Source organism: Cololabis saira, chromosome 9 (genome assembly GCF_033807715.1).
Source record: "Cololabis saira isolate AMF1-May2022 chromosome 9, fColSai1.1, whole genome shotgun sequence".
Taxonomy (NCBI): Eukaryota; Metazoa; Chordata; class Actinopteri; order Beloniformes; family Belonidae; genus Cololabis; species Cololabis saira.
In genome coordinates this window covers 9537554-9551853 of record NC_084595.1, presented here as the reverse complement: position 1 = coordinate 9551853, position 14300 = coordinate 9537554, and the positions used below count along the sequence as shown (strand labels likewise).

Here is a 14300-nt window from a genome sequence, read left to right as displayed (position 1 = left end):
TCTGGCAATCTTTATCCCCGAACAGATCAAGGGACTTGTTTTTTGCTGCGTTCACAAAGGTGATGGAAGAAAAAAAAATTTTTTTTAAATGAGACTATTCCTCATTTGTGTCACATAATGGAATCAGTTGCAGCTTGTCAGTAGGCCCTGAGGAAAAGATTCACACATTTAGCGTTTGAAATGCATAAACACACACAGAGAGAAGCTTAAATAAGAACGTTACAGGGATTGGTGGAAGAGTCTGCCATTTTTACCCCGAGTGAAGCTTTTTTTTGGGTCAAATGAGGTTTTCTTCTTTCTGAATCCTTCTGAAGGCTTACCTTGTTTTTTTTTTGTTTTTTTCCGGCTAGTCGTCACAAAGTGCTGTCTTATCAGTATTTTGGAGGGTTTGTTAAGTATTAATCACTACCTGGATCTGTCTGTAGGATGCACACAACTCGTTGGAAAAACCTGAATTCAAGTGTTCCCTCACGGGGAATTTATATGTAAGCATTAGATTTGCATAAAGTTGGAACCACAGGTGGTGGTGGAGCAGCATTTGCATCCTCACAGGTTGAGCAGGATATCTCCTGTTTATGGCGATGCAGTGACCTTACTGTAGTCTGTCAGTGCAGCATGACAACCTTGCCTGTCCACAGTGCACATTCGACCACATACCGCATGCAAATGGTTAATCATGCAGCATCGCCACGTATTTACAAACACCAGACCAGGAACACACCTACTTACCTGATAAGAAAAGCAAATCACCTTAAAATCACCTTCAGGATCTTATTTGTCACTGTGGTTCGTGCAGAGATGCATTTAGTGGAAAGACTTGGGTTTTAAGATTTCGAGTCACATTTACTTTTGAAAACCCAAACAATAAATATATTCTATATATATTCTATTGTTCACAGAGGTTTATATGTCACGTAAGAGTGGAAAAAACGATGGTTTCAAGGCTACGGCAGCCCGTCTTCTCACTCTGTGATTCTGAAAGAAAATGTGATGCAACACGGTGGTAAATGTGCCTGCTTCGTCTCTCTCATGAAACATGTTACAGACTTCACATGAAACATGCATCTTGTGCAAACAATGCAACTTTAAAACGGTGTTAATATTAAAGATCTTGTGTTTGTACCATGTTAAAACTCAGCTCTTTGTAGTAGGATCAGCCTTTTTTTGCACAATAGCAAAAAACAAACAATTGTTAATTCAAACACTCCTTGAATCTTGATTTTATTGGGCTTGAGTCGAAGATTTAACTTGTCAGTTCAAAGATCTGCTCTTTGAGAGACTTTATTTAGTAAAAGAGGAGGAGGAGGAGTAAAAGAGGAGATGATTAGATTTTTTTTTGACTGGGGCATTTTGACATTTGTGATAAATTATTGCATCTTTTTTCTTGCTTCATGTTTGTCTGACAGAGTGACTCATATTGCACCAATAAAACTTTGATAACAGGTGCATAATAGGTGAGGCCCTTTATTTAAGCATGACAGAGAAATGCTAAACATTAACTAAGAGTTGATCTTTGTGTCCACGTGTCTCTGCGGACTGTTGATTAACGATGGAGGAAGCATTCGCCACGTGATCCCTTGGTTTCTGTTTTTCTTTTTACAGCCATGTTGCTTCGGCGCTGACGGAAACACGTCTGTCAAGCTCTGTTGTTTATTGACATTCACAACAAACCCCGTTGAATAACCTGCAGAGCTGCCATCAGACATTTACATGGGATGCACCACTGAATTCTGAACTCAGAAAGTTTAAACAAACGGATGTTTTTGGGGTTGTTTTTTTTTTGATGATGTATATATTTTTTCAAAACTTTTTACAAAACAGAGTCTGGCATCGAGAAAGTAAACAAATACAGTATAAGACATGAAGTGCTTACATCATTGCATGAGTAACATTAATATAATAATAAATAAAATAAAAATAAGCAAGAAAGGGGAAAGACATATTACATTTTTTCAAATATGTTAGTATACATCTTTTATTTTCAATTCTTTTAATACATTGAGGCCACATTTACACATAGCCGGGTATTTACAAAAACGGATATTTCCCCCTCTACGTTTTGAAAAATATCCTTGTTTACACGAACCCGGATAAATACGCTGTTAAGGTGCTATGTGCATCCAAACCTGCAGGGGGCAGTGTAACAAGAAGCATAAAGTCATGCTAGCCAATCGGAATCCTGGAAAAAAACGTCAACAAATGACACGTGTGAAGTCTGAATAATATGGTTCCGCGTTAAATCGCCGGCGTAGCCTACGTACGGTGCGCGTCGCCGCGTACCCTACGCCGTAGGCTCTGCGTTGGTGTAACGCGGAACCATAAATCAGCCTTGACTGCCAGTTACTTCCAAGACGGAACGAGAGTCTTTAGTTTGGAGTGACAGAGAGGTGGAGTTACTTTTAAGTGTGACTTTAGAATTTAAAACAGGTAAAATACAAGAAAATATTGACGGTGGCCAAACAAATTGTAAACACAGGTTGCACAAATGATGCTGGTGACGTTTCTGTTGCATAATGTGACGTTCTGAAGCCTAAATCTCTGTTTCCCTCCGTTTACAAGCAAACGTGAAAACTGAGTTTTTGAAAATCTTCACTTTGGCCGGAGTTTTCAGAAATGATCGTTTTTGGTGACTTTGAGCTTCGTTTTCGTGTAAACGAACGGCCAAAACGCATGAAAACACCACCGTTTTTGCTCCGTGTAAACGCGGCCTCAAAGTACTTCTTGAAATCCATTTCAAAAACAGGAAAGAAAGGTCGACCTTTGGAAAACATGGTTTTATGTATGTGGAATTTTGCAATTAGAATAATCAAATTAATCAAGTGTTGCAATTTCCTATCTTTATTATTATAGTATAACAGTATATCTTTGGCATTCAAACGGATGGTTGCTTTGCTGGTTGATTATGGATGAGCAATTGACAACGGCTAGCCATTGGCTAAGCCGACTGTCAATCAGTCATATTAGAAATAAATGTATTACTGGATAAAAACTCCTCTGGTGCGGTACCAAAAAAAAAAAAGCTCAGATTTGTTATGGATGTAAAATCAAATAATTGAGACCAAAACAGTTTTTTTAAACCAGGCTGTAAATATGTGTATTTCTGCTCTAAAGTTGGACATCTTAACCTGGGAGTCAACAGAGATTGACTCACTTTTGCAAGCAGCCTCTAGCGGTTTGCTGAGGAACTGCAAGGAATTTTAAGATGGTTGGCTCTTGGTTTGAGGTCTTGGTTTGACGTTTAAAGGACAAAATGCTAAAAAGAAAAAAAAAAGAAGGCCTTTCAGGGATACAGGATAGTCTGTGCCCTTGAAGGGAACACAAGGATTCTTTTTGCTGACAGCCGACCAGCTCACACCGTTTCAAGCTGGTCTTATTAATTCCACACACATCTTCTGGAGATGGAGTGGAAGCATCACGGGGAGTTTTAAGAGAGGTGGGGAACCATGAGCACATTGCTGACTCTGCCTGCTGCAGGTGTCACCCACAGGTTAGTGCCTGAGCTGTTTGCAGTTTCACTTAAAACTTGCCTCCAGTCAGCCGTGCCGTGCACTGGAGAAACATGAAAAGGAAACTGCTACCTTTTCTTCGGCAAAAGCAAAACATTTCCAAGAAAACAGAGGTTTTTCCAAAATGATCTTGTGCAAGCTCAAATGTTGATTTACCTTGATGCACACAAATGGCTTAAAAGCACCAACTACCAATTGCTCCGTTGGTCGATTAGCTGAGATTCAGGCTGTTTTCAGATTAATGATAACTACGTTATAAGGTCTTGTGCTCTTTCCGGAAATGATAGTAAACTTTCTTCTCTGGATGCTTCAGCTGAGTTACTGCCGAGATTAGATTTTTTTTCCTCCAAATGAAATGAACCCAGTATTCTTTGTCGCATCTAATCTCTCCCATTTTTATGAGAAATTAAAGTTGAGCGCTGCTTTCTTGTTGCGGTAAACAACAGTCCATTTCCTGTATGGATGACGGTCATTGAGGGCAGAAGTGTTCAGTGTTTTACACCCGATTTTCTTACCATCAATAGATTACGCCTCGAGTACGTGGCATGTGCAGCAGAATGAAAGAATTGCCAGTGTGAACACACTTATTCACTCAAAGTAGCACGTCTCAGGGCATCAGGTACATTTCTGATCTTGTCACCCTCTTAAAAAATGGCCTTAGTCAGGTTTCTCTCCACTTTTCCTGCAAAAAATATTTGTTTCAGTTGGTTTTGCTTGTAGAAAAATATGACAGGCCAGTATTTTAAGAGGGTGACGATGTTCTAATCTCGTGTGTATTGATTTAGCCAAAATATAGTGCACAGTCTGCTGTATGCTAGAGATACCTGGAGGCTCTAATGCATTGCCTGAGCCGTGGAGAATGATTACATTTCTTTTGGTCGGTCATAAAAAGAAAAAAAAAATATTTAAAACTATACATAATTTGTCATTGTTGAGAACACATGCCTACAGTTTAATGACTGAATACTCTTCCCAGTCATTGGTATGGCAACACCCCAAACACCTTTTGTTGAATGAACACATACTTGATGCACGCAAAGAGGTGGCAGCAACAAAAGCCTCTTTGGGTGGTGAAATCCTGTGGCATTTTTATTATTCTAAAATATGTGCTCTGAAAAGGGTGTTTTCAAAACTATATTCTAAGAGTTTAACTTGATGGTACAAGCTGCAAAGCTGCAAAGCTCACAGAGACAGATCAATTCATCGGTCCACATTAACCTACAGTGGCTCATAAAGTGTTAGTACATGTGTCTTTAAGAAGACTTTACTGATGGAAAGGTTTGATTTATTATTATGGTAAATGAACGTTATCTTTTATTGAAGGTGAAACCAATGTTCTAGTTTTTAATGTCGGTAGTTTCTTTGCATGTTGCTGTACATTGCACCACTGAATCTATTGTCAGCTACAACTCTGTACTTTCATGTCTTTGACTGCGAACCAGCCGAGTTGCTGGATGAGACGCTGTGAGTTCTAGTGCTGCATGGGCCAGACCCAGAATATTCCAGTGTATCTTAGACCGTCGCTACGTCAGTCACATGCTGAACAACAACAATTAGCCTTTTACTTCTTCTGACCAACAGACGTTTTTTTTTCCACATCCCCTCAAGATGTCCAGAGGTGGGGAGTAACGAGTTACATTTACTCCGTTACATTTACTTGAGTAAGTTTTGGGAAATTTTGTACTTTTAGGAGTAGTTTTGAATCACTATACTTTTTACTTGAGTAGATTTGTGAAGAAGAAACTGTTACTCTTACTCCGCTACATTAGGCTACGTTGAGCTGTTACTTTTCTTTTATCCCTTTTATCCGCGTACGCGTCAATCTCATGACATCACTGGGGGATTCTTTGGGAAAAATGTTTGTTTTTGCATGTTTTGTCACATTTACACAGACTCAAACACACACAGAGTTTCTATGAGTTCATGTTTGTTCTAGTTCTGCCTGGTTAAAAAAGAAAAGTACAAAGGCTTGAAATTTTGTGCTACTTGTGCTTAATTTATTTTTAATTTTATTTATTAAGTACTTGAATTTACTTTAAACTTATTTTAATTTAAGCTATTTTGTATTAATTTATTTTATTGATTTAATTTGCCTGAAGATGATTATTTTGTACTTTTGTCTGTTTGAATGGTGGTGTTAAAAAAATAAATCAGACGTTACTCAACAGTTACTCAGTACTTTATTACTTTTACTCAAGTAATTATTTGGATGACTACTTTTTACTTCTACTTCTACGTCATATTATTCTGAAGTAGCAGTACTTTTACTTGAGTACAATTTTCGGCTACTCTACCCAGCTCTGAGTCCAGTACGACTCTGGCTCATTTCAGTTCCACGTAGTTTAATAAACAAATACAATCCCTGAGAGTCTTTACTGAAAACATGTTTTATTTTACACATTAAATTAAAAAAAAAGTATTAAAATGAAACATTCACATCTTATAAAAGAAGTGCTTTAATAAAAATAGATTTTTTTCTTTTGCTACGGTATATACATTAAACATAGCTTCAACAACATTGCTGTCATGGTGACTGTAAAACCTGTTCTTGTTGTTTGTGTTCTGACTGAAGAGACTCGCGTGACGAGAGCCAGCCAGTCTGGAGAAATCATATCAGCAGCAACAGTCCCGTGGTTTTCCTGTCAAACGCAGTATTGAACCAACAGTTCACGACAAACATTGCCCCGGCCATTCCTTTCCAGTCATTTCCATTCCATTTCCGGGTGTGCAGTCACACAGGATATCCATATTTGGGGTCGTACTTGAGCGGAACGGGCCTGTTCCCTGCAGCCGTCGACCCATTTCTGTTGACTGAATGGATGGATCCATTGATGACGGGCGCCGAGCTGTACTGCACGCCGTGGTGAGTGCGGTATCCCGTCACCGAGCGGAGACTGGAGAGCCTGCTGGAGGGTCTGCTCTCTGGAGCCTGGACGTCCTCCCTGAGGAAACAAGGTAGTGGGAGTCTCAGTTAGATGATGCTCTAATATACGGAAGAGTATTAGGGCCATGCAGGAGAAAAAATATTTAAGAGGGGAAGATTTTTTTTTATTGTGCACTTCGAGAAAAAAGTCGAAATGTCGAGATTAATGTTGAAGTACAATTTCGAGAAAAAAGTCGAAATGATGAGAAAAAAGTCAAAATGTCGAGATTAATGTTGAAATACAATTTCGAGAAAAAAGTAAAAATTTCGCCTTTTTCTCAACATTTCAACTTTATTCACGAAATTTCGACTTTTTTCTCAACATTTCGACTTTTTTCTCAACATTGTACTTCAACATTATTCTCTTCATTTTGACTTTTTTCTCAACATTTCGACTTTTTTCTCGAAGTGCACAATAAAAGATTTTTTTTATTGTGCACTTCGAAGTCGAAATGTCGAGATTAATGTTGAAATACCATTTCGAGAAAAGACGAAACGATGAAGAGAAAAAAGTCGAAATGTCGAGAATAATGTTGAAATACAATTTCGAGAAAAAAGTCGAAATTATGAGAAAAAAGTCGAAATGTCGAGATTAATGTTGAAGCACAATTTCGAGAAAAAAGACGAAATGTTGAAGAGAAAAAAGTCGAAATGACGAGAATAATGTTGAAGTACAATTTTGAGAAAAAAGTCGAAATGTTGAGAAAAAAGTCGAAATGTTGAGAAAAAAGTCGAAATTTCGTGAATAAAGTTGAAATGTTGAGAAAAAGGCAAAATTTTGACTTTATTCTTGAAATTGTATTTCAACATTAATCTCGACATTTCAACTTTTTTTCTCGACATTTCGACTTTTTTCTCGAAGTGCACAATAAAAAAAAAAATCTTCCCCTCTCAAATATTTTTTCTCCTGTCTGGCCCTAATACTCTTCTGTACTAATATGAAACTTTTCTTCCCGTTTTTTTTTTTAAATATTCTGCCTTCACATGTGGTCAGAAATGGTCTCCAGCTCCGTTTCAATACCTAATTTCATTTGCAACCTCCTTCTGGTAACGCCTCTTATGGCAGCAGCAGATCAGGAGCCAGATGAGCAGCAGGAGCAGGACCAGAAGCAGCAGAGCGCCGATCACTGCACCGGCTATCACACCTGCTTTATTGGTGGCTGAAAGAGAGGACAAGGTGCAGAGACTTTCAGATGACTGCAGACACCCTTCTGCACAGTTGAGAGCTCCAGCTCCAACAGACGCTTACGTCTGACTGTTTTCTTTGCACTGTTACAGCAGTAAACACTGTCAATAAAAGAAAAGTTCCCTTGAGGACATTTGTGTGTTCAGGCCTGAGAGTAAGAACATGTTATCAGACTTACGGTTGTATGCATGCAGGGAATATTTGCACTGTGTTCGGCCAACTGGATTCCTTGCCTCACACACGTATGTACCGAGATTGTTCTCTGTGTGGTTCTTTATGAGTAGCTCGCCACTCTGGGAATCTAAATTAAAAAAAAGATTTAGAAAACAAATATCCACAGGAACAATGTGCAGATCTGTTCATTTTGAGAGGCTCACCCTGGGTTGCATCGGATGGCATTGCACCGCCACTTTCCCTCGTCCAAACATAAGTGAGAGGCGCAGATCCCTGGGAGGATTCACAGCGGAGGGAAACCGAGCCACCTTTCTCCTCACTGCCTTCAACCCAGCACTTTGGTTCGGACGGGGGAACTATTGAAACAAAATAAATGATGAACTACTGGAGGAAAAGCCAGGATCACAGACTTCCTTCAGGCGTCTCATGTGTTTGAGATGAACATCTAGGGACAGGGAGAGGGCGCGACAGGAGGAGCCCTCACATTCCACTTCAATGACAGCAGCATTGGGAAGGTGCAGGAGTGGAACTGGTAAAACCAGTAGCAGAGGTGTCAAAAGTATTCACATTCATTACTCAGGTAGAAGTATAGATACTAGAGTTTAAAAATACTCCTGTAGAAGTTGAAGTATCAACTCAAGTTTTTTACTCAAGTACAAGTATAAAAGTACTGGTTTCAAAACTACTTAAAGTATAAAAGTAAAAGTAATGTAAGGGGGAAAAAAGCCATTAAGGACAAAATCCATTGAAAATGAATGCATCTTAGTATAATGCAAACATATTAAAGAACCATATATGTGTACTATTGAGCATTAACATGTGTTTCAGAGAGCAGGAGATATGATGACTAGTTGCCTATAAGTATTGTAATGGTGCAAAAAGTCAAACTTCAGAGGCATGTTATCATTTATCCTAATGTTTATTGGAATGTACATCCAAGTTTAGTTGCAGGAATCTGAGGGGAACGGATGTAAGAACAAAACTGGACAAGAACATCTGAAACAACCACAACCAAATTCACTCTATCCGGATGGAGCAATTTAACTGGATAGTTTTTTTTTAAAGGCCGAAATGAAATAGAGTAACCAGGCTGTTTTTAAAATGTAAGGAGTAAAAAGTACAGATAATTGTGTGAAAATGTAAGGAGTAAAAGTAAAAAGTCATCTGAAAAATAATTACTCCAGTGAAGTATAGATAACAAAAATTTCTCCATAAGTAAGGTAACGAAGTATTTGTACTTTGTTACTTGACACCTCTGACCAGTAGAAAGAAATTCCTCCTCACCCATCACGGAGAGAGTGACTTTTCTCATGTCCACGCCCGGCGTCTTCTTGACTTTACACTGGTAGGTGGCCGTGTCCGAGAGCGTCACGTGCGAGAGGGAGATGGAGGCGTCGCCTCGCGTCGGGTCGGCCAGGAATTTGACCTTTTCGGAGAGGCTGGCGTCGTGGAGGTGGATCTGGCCGCCTGCGTACGACAAGATCTGGGATGCAGAGTTTGCATCGAGTGATAACAGATCAGGTATTTCCAGCGGCAGAGGTCAAAGGAAAATGAAGACCTTCATCCGCAGCAGGCATGCGGTTATGCATGTTCTACTCTTCCGAAACTCCACACAGGTTCTCGTTTGACATTCCTCTCTCAGGAAACGGAGATGGAACTCACCAGCTTGTCTTTCTGCGTCATGTCGGGACTGAGGTTGTACCACTCGATATCCAGCTCGCCGGTGTCCTGCGGTCCCGGTGTGTAGGTGCAACCCAGCTCCACCGTCTCCCCTTGGGCTTTCTGAATGGTCTGCGGCCCAGAGGACGTGATCTGCATCGCCTCTGTCGCATGGAGAAGGTCCAAAGAGAATTTAATTCTTTACCAATCAACATTCAAAAAAGATTTGAAAAAAGAGAAAGCAAGTATGACTTAAAAGGAACAGAGATTTTTAAAAAACCAAGATGCAGAATTGATGGAACGTTGTGTTTCTGTGAAAGGAATCAATTTATGGAACAATCTGAAAACAAAGTATCCAAATCAAACATTACATTCAAAAGAACAATTAAAGCCTGTATGTTAAGGAAATATAATGAAAAATGTTAGTTGAGTTTGATTGACATACCCCTAGGCGGCGGTAATTTTATTTTAATGTTATTTTAAATTTTATTTTATCTATTTTTTTATTCACTTAGTTGTTTTTTTATTATTATTTTTAATTTATGTTATTTGTGAAAGGGGCAGATCAGATAAGATTCTTCTTCTTTCTGCTCCCTTTTCATTCACAAGTTAGGAACATTTGTATTTGTATTGAATTGTTTTGTTTTTTGAATGAAATAAAGAATAAAAATGAAAAAAAAAGAAAATTCATTAGGAATATAAATAAATAAATGAATGAATTAAAAAAAAAAAGACAGCTTCCTCCTCCCACCAGTTTTTATACCAGTTATAACACCAATGCTTCATCTACCCTGGCTTAGAGACAAAACAAAGAGACAGAAGGAAACTAATTTCCCTTAATATATTTTTTTTTAATATATTTCTCACTTAATGGCATTCAAGCTCTGGGCCCGTGCTGGTAAGCTGGTTCAGTCGGAGCAGGAGTGCTGATGTGAGACTAATTGGCCTCCTAAGTTAAACTAAAGATTTAAGAAGTATAGAGATGAAATAATAATAATAATTTAAAAAAGTATAAGTGATACTCTTCATGTTGTTTTCTCCTAAAATGAGCAGTATCTTCTATATATGTTGAAAACTAAGTAGAGGAGCAAACATGAAAAACACACTCGACAAGCTCCTCTGGACGGACACACACCCTGCTGACTCACTGTTTATAGCCACAGATTTTAATTATTGCCCATAGCTTGATGTGCACAGGAGGAATTCAGAGCTTATTAGTATTATTATTATTATCATCATGGACATTTCAACACATTCCAGCCGATTATTAATCTTAGTAATGTTCAGCTCTCAGAAAGTGTCTTCTCATCGTTTTCCCATTTAGATCTTTAACCTTAACTAAATATCTAAAATGGGACACAAATCAAATCCGTCTTTCTTCTGACGCTGCTCGTTGTTAAATCCACTATAAATCTGTGAAAGCACTTCGGTGCCGCTGCAACAAAACAAAGTATGTCAAAGGTATTTATGAAAGCATGTAAAATGGCAAAATGTGATGAAAGGGAGCTGAAAATAAAATAAAAAAAAAACTAAAAAAAAGAAAAAACAGCTGAAATTAGTCAGTCAAATGCTCACACTGTGAAAGCCCCCCTGAGCTGAATGCTGCAGTAAATATGATGCGAAGAGGCTTGCCAGGGAGCTCAGTCACTGAGCTTATACAAAGAGCTGCAAATATCTAAATCCCGTGCACTTTCTCACTGGCTTGATTAGCACGTCATCGCAGTGAAACAGTGGAAGTTTTGCATTTGATGCACATCAGTAATCAGCTGTTGGTTTGATCAGACAGTCAAACGCTTGGAAAAACACTGTCTTGTGATCACTGTTCACTTTTGCAGGGAGCATTTCATTTTAATTACCTCCTCTTCTATATTCTTTGCATTTGAAAATAGACTTGGATGAAGGCCAGAGACTCATTTTTCTCCCAGGGACAATAAATAGTTTCAGGGTTACACAATGTACTGTAGAGTGCATTCAGCAGTTTCATCTTCACAACAGCAAAGGATGCATGAATGTTATGCAGGACACTTGTCAGATACCCACATATGATGCAACAGCCAGATAATTAAAGTATTGCGAGTCCTGTTCGGTGAGACATTATTTCCTCTTTTGGACGACTGTATTTAGCGGTGACTAAAAAAGAAAAGGGAAGTTAATTTGCAAAACAAACAATTACCTAATGTGTCAAACTTTTCCCTCTCTCTGCCTTATTTAAAACCCAAAGCAAGGTACTCACCCGGCCTCAGCTGTAAAGAGATCAGAAACAACAGAGCCACCTTCCACCACAGACTTGCCAGTGCCGGCTCCATGCCAACCCTGAGAGCGAAAGTGATATCAATAAAACATTTCAAAAATCTCACTTGAAACAATTTGTTAGCTTTGATAGCTCTTTCTTTAGCATTCACCTCCCATAGGAACAATAACTGGCATTTTTTATCATTTCCTAAAGCAGGTGAGGCCTAAAATGAATCATTCTCTAGCAGAAGACGAATAGTATTTGTCAGCTAAGACTACCGAGAAATAAATATGTTCTGATCAATGTAGACAGATGGGGGAAAAAAAAGTATAGCTTGGAGATACCTTTATGAGGAGAAGAGAGTCCAAAGGGAGTGTGTTTCTTCCTCCAAGGCCGGTGTGTCAGTGCTGGCACGCCTGCTTATTTTGCTCTCAGGTGAACCTGAGCAGAGGTAACTACTGAAGCCACACCCTCCCCGTTCATAGTGCATCATTGGCCACTCCTCGAGAACTCGTCAAACCTCCTCACGTTCTGTGTTTGCTATGTTCTCTTAAGCTCATGTTTTGATTTTGACAAATAAAATTAACCCATTTATTTAGATTTAAAAAATAGAGATGTTTAGGGGAGTTTTTTTACAGTTTAAATGTGTCACTAATACTGTCAGCTTTAATATTTCTTTTTTTTTGTTATCACAGTTCCCTGCACAGGAACTGAAAACAGGAATGAATGATTACCTATCTCTCCTGACTTGTCCAACATGTTTTATATTAATGTGTGACTGCGTAGTGGTGCGTACTTTAACCGCCTTTGTTTTACTTTGAAAGTTGTTCTTCCTATAACATCAAATTTATGAAATTTGATTATTAAATACATGAGCTTGTGTGACCAAACCCACATAATGCAATCTTTCCAGAAAAACATGTTCCATACAATATATATATATATATATATATATATATATATATATATATATATATATATATATATATATATATACACATACACATCCATATATGTGTGTGTGTGTTATCAAAATAAACCACCTCACTGGAAGCAGAGGAGGATTTTCCTGTGCGTGTTTATGTTTACATGCACCAGCAATAAAAGAGGTCACACGTTATCCTGCCGTTTCTCTTTTTTAAATTACAGCTACATGTGGAGCTGCTGCACTCAACCAAACAACACTGATGATACATCCGGTTCATACAAAAAGAGATAAATAATACAGATAAATAAGCACACAGAGCAACATACAGCCACCTACAAACCTAACACCTGCCAGCAGGGCGGATTTACCAATAATGCAATGTGATGTAATGACACAATCAATGGCAGCTGCTGGTTCTGCTGCTGATTGTTCTGTTTGTAATCAGTTCCAATACTTGTTACTGGAAAATGCATCTGCAGTGCAAGTTAGCGTGGATGTTAGCTGCTGTTGGAAATGTGATAACTGAAATTCTGTTGTAATAAGTTACAATACTTGTTACAGGGAAAAGTAATAGGCCTACTACTATAGCAACTGGTAGTTAATAGCAGCTAACTGCTATTAAGGTGTTGACTGTTTCATATGTGAGGCAACAAAGGGCTGCAATGTTACAGACAGCAGCAAATTCAATTCAATTCAATTCAATTCAATTCAATTCAATTCAATTCAATTCAATTTTATTTATATAGCGTCTAATACAACAGATGTTGTCTCTAGACGCTTTCCCGGAACATGAACATCAACATAAACATAAACATAAACATAAACCCCCGAGCAATTATTACGTAAACAATGGCAGGTAAAAACTCCCATAGTGGGAGAAAAGCCTTAAGCCAAACAGTGGCAAGGAAAAACTCCCCTTTAGGAGGGAAGAAACCTTGAGCAGGACCAGGCTCATAAGGGGGGACCCTCCTGCCGAGGGCCAGACTGGGGGAGTCTGGGACGTCAGCAGCACACAGCAGGTAGGTGGATGCAGCAACGGGGGGACTGGGACCGCAGGCCAGAACACAGCTCCAGAGGCTCCGGCCTGCAAACATGCACAAAAGAGAAAAAAGGGGGGCCGGCACAAGAAACTACAGGAACGATGGACAAAACGATAGCTATGAGATATTTATAATAAATAAAAATGGAAATGGAGAAGAGAGAAAGGGAAAAGGAGAGGAGAAGAAGGGTGAGAGGCACCGCCCAGCAGATCATGTCGGTGCCCCCCTGCAGCATAAGCCTATAGCAGCATATCTACCACCAAGCTATATTTGAGACTAACTATTATAGTCTTGTTCTATAGCTGCAACTATGACTACTGACTCTAACACACTAGAGTTTACACTACCTAGAGATTTACCAACACCAGCTAGAGGTTTACTAAACACTAACTATAGGCTTTACTAAACAGAAAGGTTTTAAGTTTAGTTTTGAAGGTGGAGGTGGTGTCAGCCTCCTTAACCCAGATTGGAAGTTGGTTCCATAGTAATGGTGCCTGATAGCAGAACGCCCGCCCTCCAAATCTACATTTAGATACTCTAGGAACTACGAGTAAACCTGCACTCTGAGAGCGGAGAGCTCTGCCAGGAACATAAGGCACTATCAGGTCTTGTAAATACTGCGGAGCTAAACAAATGCAGTCATAACTACAC

The 14300-nt window shown here is 39.0% G+C and overlaps 1 protein-coding gene across 2 annotated transcripts; it reads right to left on the bottom strand.

The window, feature by feature from the left end:
• Nucleotides 1-5944: 5944 nt before the first annotated feature.
• On the bottom strand, nt 5945-12126 carry vsig8b (V-set and immunoglobulin domain containing 8b). Of its 2 annotated transcripts, XM_061730409.1 has the most exons (9): nt 12026-12085; nt 11682-11761; nt 11489-11578; nt 9452-9612; nt 9074-9272; nt 7993-8145; nt 7794-7916; nt 7451-7589; nt 5945-6448 (listed from the first exon to the last, which is right to left on the bottom strand). In XM_061730409.1, the coding sequence occupies exons 4-9, from the start codon at nt 9605-9607 to the stop codon at nt 6238-6240; spliced, it is 981 nt and encodes a 326-aa protein (XP_061586393.1). In that variant the 5' UTR covers nt 9608-9612; nt 11489-11578; nt 11682-11761; nt 12026-12085; the 3' UTR covers nt 5945-6237. The 2 variants fall into 2 exon arrangements, with proteins under 2 accessions (XP_061586393.1, XP_061586392.1); XM_061730408.1 differs by lacking the exon at nt 11489-11578 and having other exon boundaries at nt 12026-12126.
• Between the last annotated feature and the right edge of the window lie 2174 nt (nt 12127-14300).